A 6,000-nucleotide genomic window follows, 5' to 3' on the forward strand; every position below is an offset into this window, starting at 1 on the left:
ACTTTTTCCAAATGGCATTCTTCATTCACCTATCATATAAGTCAGAAATGTGGATTTTTTTTTTTATAACTTGGAAATGCTCTAGTATGAATTCAGGATGTTGGCCAGGCTACCTCAAAATTCTAGGCCCAAGCAATCCTCTTGCCTCAGCCTCTGAGTAGCTGAACCACAAGCACATGCCATAGTTCCTAACTCAAGTGGGGTTTATGAACTGCAGGCTATTCAGTGAAGACTTTGTTAGGAAGCGCAGATCCAGTTACAATCACGATCACATCACCAAGTTACTGCCTTTATGTGTACTATAAGTAACAGTTTTTAAAACAAAACAAATGTATATCTTTATCCAAGCTGGTAGATCAGTATATACTAGATCAAAGTACATTTTTAAAAATTTAGTTCTTTTCTTAGATTTTATAATTTATATTTTAAAGAAGAAAGTAGTTTTGTTCCATGTATATCAAGACACGCACAAAATACCAGTGTATTTTCAAAATGGAAATATTTCAGAGAACTTAATCTTTATAATAATGAACTGTTTATCACCATTATCAAAAGAACTTCCTTTATTTTTTAAAACAGTAAAGAGATATGATTTTTCTAAGAAATTCAAAATCAAGGTTAGGGATCTGGCTCAATGGTACAGGGTCTGCCATGTTGTATTCATCAGGCCCTAAATTCAACCTCAGTACTACTGAAAAAAATCAAAGGTGAACATGTTTTACATTCACTAGAATCCTCTCTCTTGCCCTTCACTAATTAATATTCATTTAATAATATGAGTTTTAGTTTAGGCTGTTATTATTTGAGAAGATCTTAAATCTTGGCTTATTCACACGTAAAATAAAGAGATGTGATTTTTCTATTATTTTATTGAATGCAAAAATTTTAAATTATTTTTATTATTCAAAAATGTCTGGGGCCAGCCAAATACCTCAGCAGATTAAAGTGCCTGCAAGCAGGCACAAGAGCCAGGGGTGCGATCCCAAGGCCTGCCCTCAGGGGGCAATGAGCCAGTGATTGAGAGGCGTAGTGGTGCACGGCTATAATCCTAGCACTTGGGAGGCTTTACACAGGAGAATCACTACAAGTCTGATCTAGTAGTGAGACCCTGAACACCCAGGGGGGGAAAAATAGGTCTGAGTAACTGAATGAAGTAAGAGCTGTGGAAATAGAAAATTATAAATTTTGAGACCAGGGAATTAGCTCAGTAGAATAAGCACCTGCCTGGCAAGTGCAGGGGCCCCAAGTTCAATCCCCAGTACCACAAAAAAAAAAAGATTTAATACTTAGGAAATTCTCATACTTAGGAAAACAATTCTAGCAAGAGTAACCACATTAAAATGAAAGTTTTACCTTATTAAATAAGGTAAATAACACCTTATTTAATAAGCTGTTATTTTTATTTAATAAGGTGTTATTTTTGTTGAATAACACCAACAAAAATGACTACATCTTTGACATTTAAGAAACTTAATTTTTTATATACTTACTAAATTGACTAAGAGTGTTAATTCAAATGATTATAAAGGAGAGGTTATGGGGCTGGAGAGATGGCTCAGTGGTCTAAAGCACCTACTTGGAACAAGCTTGGCAAAGCACAGGGACCGTGGTTCGATCCCCCAGCACCACATGCCAGCCAGCCCCGCCCCCAGGTGGGCTGAGCTGGACACACACACACACACACACACACACTCTAAATGTAAATAAATAATAAAAGACATATTTTTAAAAATAAATAAATAAAGGAGAGGTTATAGAGAAACAGTAACTCGTATCTTTATCTTTTTGGAAGATAATTTGACAATACTTATTAAAATTACAGTCATTTCTTTTGACCCAGCAACATATTTTTGACATAATGCCAAATTACCTTAGAACCTGTGCAAGAAGATATATACAAATAGCTATTCACTTGGCAATGCTGTAAAAGTAAAAAAAAACTGGATATAACTTAAATGTCCATCCTCTGGGCACAGATTAAATAAATTCTGGTACATCAATAAAATACTGTATTATATGGTAAAGAGAGAAATGGTAGGGAAAGCATAGACATGCTTCCATGGATTTGGAAAAATCTCCAGAAATAGTGTTTTGTGTGAAAATAACAAGGTACAGAATTTGTATGCTACATTTTTGTGTAAGAAGAGAAAAATACATATCGGTTTTGTCTGTACATGCACTAAAAATCTCTAGAAGGATATATAAGGGATAAGTAACAATGCTACTTACTTGATGGAGAACTGTATTTATTTATTTAGTACTGGGGATTGAACTCAGGACCCTCTGCTTGCCAAGAGAATTGTATTTATTTAAATTTTTTTAAAATTAATTTTATTGAGAAAGAAATAACAATGAAACAGTTTCAAAACAGGTTAGTAGGACAGTTACAAAAATGAATACATTGCATATGGTTCTCTTCATAATAGTTATTCATAGTACAAGATGCAGACATGATATCTTGTCTAAACACTCTTAGTACAAATCTTTCCTCTCATTGAACTAAGAGAAAGTAACTGTATATCTATCCAAACTATTTTGTGTATATATCTATATACAATATATATATATTTTCACTACAAAATGGTCCTTCATTTATGTCTCCTTTTTTGTTTAATTTTGTCAGAGATGGACATTCCATTGCCAATCAAATATTGTAGGTGCGTGAATTCAGTAAAATAATCCAATATAGTCCAGTAGTCCATAACAGTGGTGGGTTATCCATAGGACTGGCAATGTCAGAAGTTGTTGACTTGAGCCTTTTATAGCTCAGCATATTAATATGGCTTTTCTTTTTATACCTCGTTTTTACACTTTTCTGCTGGATGGTTAAGACCAAGATAAAGCAAGACCTATAATAATAAAAAATCTCAAAGAGTTTTTGCAGTACTTCTTTTTTCAAGTTCATTTTAGAGGGATTTTTTTTTTAACTTTATGGATCACTGAATTCTAGATCCAAGTGAATCTTTTAAAATTGTTGTGTTTTATCAGGTTGCTGAAGTTGCTTTCCATATTCAGTGAAGCTTCTTTCTTGGCATGTAGACACCTGAGATGCAACCAGCATCTCTTCAGGAAAAGCAGGTATTGCTTCTCTTTCCTGTTCATTCCATGAAGGACAGACCTCACATTCTGACTTTGAATAACTCTGTTGAGAAGTATGCCACTGTTTTGCTTTGAAAGTGGCTTTTTTTTTCAAAATTGAAAATGTATTTTGCGAGTAAATAGACAAGATGAACATATGGAATATAACTTTGTCCACTAACAATGAAAGAAATCATTTTTAAAATTTACTCCACTTTTCATTTATCAAAATAAAAATTAACTCTGAATCCAGTAAGAATGTATTTACTTGCTAAGTGAAAATAAATTCATTCTTTTCTAGAGCACAATTTGACAGTAAGTTTCCTCAAAATATAAAAATAACTGCCTCTAAGACTTAAAGTTCTATCCCTTGGAATTTATCTCAAGTGAAAAACACAAATGTCATCCAGGTGGGTTGCTGCATGCCCATAATCCCAGCATTCATGAGGCAGAGGCAGAAGAATCATCAGAAGTTCAAGGCCATTATGGACTTTCTACTAAGACCCTGTCTCAAAATAACACAAAGCAAGAACAAACACATGCACACAGAAATGTGGGTAAATATTTAAATGTGTTCAGGGATTTTCATCAGAATACTGTACTTCATGGTCCTCAATTCCCAGCCCGGGCCCTGGGGTTGGATACCACCCACTGGCCTATTAGAAACCAATCCACAGAACAGGAGGTGGGCAGTGGGTCAGTAAGGGACATTTCATCTGCATTTGCAGCCACTGCATCTCTTCAGTTACTGCCTGTGATGGTTCATGAGCTACCTGTCAACTGGAGTGCACCACCCAGCTGAATTGAGTCAATGTCATTCTGGGTGTATTAGACCTACTTTACACAAGGCTGTTGTTGAAACAGTACAAATGGACAACATAAAGGGAGGATTTCATGCTGATTTTCCTTGAAGGAGCTTCAAAGGATCTCTGGTCTTCACTTTCACCTCTGGTCTCATCTCCAGGCTTTCAGTGCAGATTCTTCCATCAGTACTCCATCGCAGCTTCCTTGGACTTCTGATACGGACTTGTGGGGGTCATTACCATAGACTCCAGGACTTCGGTTGTATTTGTCAATTTCTAGCTTGTAGACAGGCTCTTGTACTCTTCTATATTTGACTCTGTAAGCAGATACTGTAAACTAATCTTATAAATTTCTGTGTCTTGTATCGAATCTGACTCAGAGCATGTACAGTCTTAAGGAGCCTTAACCCAGCCTGATAAGCTCTTGTAAGCACTAGAGAATTGTATTTATGATTAACAGATATAGCAGGGAAACTTATTCATTACATACATTTTAATGCTTTTTTGATTTCTGAACTATGTGAATGTATTCATTATTCAAATTTAGACCAGGAAAAAAAAGGAAAGTATAATTTAGAATAACACCTCACTAGTAGCATTAATAAAGTTAAAAGAATATTTAGATGCTAACATGCCACTCAGAGAAATGATACCTTTAAGGCTAAAATATCAGAAACTAATGAATAAATGGAGTCTTTTTGTACTTTTTAGATGAGTTTTTCTGTTCCTAAAACAACAAAAATGCTGGCTAAGGATAGGTCAATAAGGATTTTGGAAAAATATATATTATATTTTCTTTTATGTGTGCTAAAAGCTTAATTAAAATAGAACATGTTATAGAACATGTTACTGAAAAGCAGTTAAGAATCTAGACAACACCTCCTTGTAGATTTTATTTGTACTTAGTCTTTGTGACATTTTTAGCTAAAATACTTTATATAGAAATGAACAACTATTTAAAAATATAAAACTAATTTTTCTCCTTAAAATTATATTGAAAATTTCATAAATAAATAGCAGTCATTTACATTAGAAACAGCTAATGTCCATTACCTTATGAGAAAGATGTTTCCCATCACCTAGTGGTTTTCCAGTTGATGCCTCGAAGAGAAAGATTACTTAAAAGAAAAGTAATAAAAGTAAATAAAGATAAAAGTAGAACATTAATTAGTATGCTATATTATTAGTAATTCCAGTGGAATCTCCTCATGAAACATTAATTAACTCTGAACTTTACAGTAGCTAGCAGCACAGAAGAGCAGCATCGAATTCCTATTTATTAATAGGGTCATACTTACGAAAGCAATGGGATTCTTCCCTGAAACATAGTATGTAAAGCTATTACTAATGGGCAAGCCACGCCAATTCAAATGTGAATCTATTTATAACTCTGATCCCTCTGATTTCGACCCATATAACATCATAGGCAATGAGATTCTAAGAAGGAAAAATATGGTCAATGCCTGCTACAATGCTAGGTAATGTGTGTGTTTTTTGTTAATATGCTACTGTGGTATAAATAATTTGTTTGAACATTGTCCTGGGTGCCTGCCTGGAAGCTTCAAAAACCTTTAAAAGGTAGAGAGCGGGACATCAGGCTTCTGTACTAGAACTTTCCTTGTGGTAATGAGGAAAGACCGGTGACCATCCGGCGCAGAAGCTGCAACAGGTTTAAAAACGGGTGATATTGAGAAAGGCAAGAAAATTTTGATACAGAAGTGCGCCCAGCCACACTGTTGAGAAGGGAGGCAAGCACAAGACTGGGCCAAATCTCCATGGTCTCTTTGGGTGGAAGACAGGTCAGGCTGCTGGATTCTCTTACACAGATGCCAACAAGAACAAAGGTATCACCTGGGGAGAGGATACATTGATGTAGTATTTGGAGAATCCCAAGAAGTACATCCCAGGAACAAAAATGATCTTTGCTGGCATCAAGAAGAAAGGAGAAAGGGCAGACTTAATAGCTTACCTCAAAAAGGCTACTAATGAGTAATAGTCACTGCCTTATTTATTACAGAACAGAAATGTCTCATGACTTTTGTATGTGTACCATAATTTAATCTCATACACCAGAATTCAGATCATGAGTGGCTGACAGAATATTTTTATTGGACAGTCC

General features: G+C 35.0%; 1 protein-coding gene across 3 annotated transcripts in view; it reads right to left on the reverse strand.

Moving 5' to 3' along the window:
• The window catches only part of Ift80 (intraflagellar transport 80), a 161,095-nt gene that overhangs the window by 38,777 nt on the left and 116,318 nt on the right, over positions 1–6,000 (reverse strand). For all 3 annotated transcript variants that reach the window (XM_023699687.1, XM_004639852.2, XM_023699688.1), the window contains one exon: positions 4,935–4,999. In XM_023699687.1, the coding sequence (XP_023555455.1) occupies positions 4,935–4,999 (65 nt within the window). The remainder of the gene's footprint in view (positions 1–4,934; positions 5,000–6,000) is intronic.

This window comes from Octodon degus, unplaced genomic scaffold, assembly GCF_000260255.1.
Source record: "Octodon degus isolate 3935 unplaced genomic scaffold, OctDeg1.0 scaffold00115, whole genome shotgun sequence".
Taxonomy (NCBI): domain Eukaryota; kingdom Metazoa; phylum Chordata; class Mammalia; order Rodentia; family Octodontidae; genus Octodon; species Octodon degus.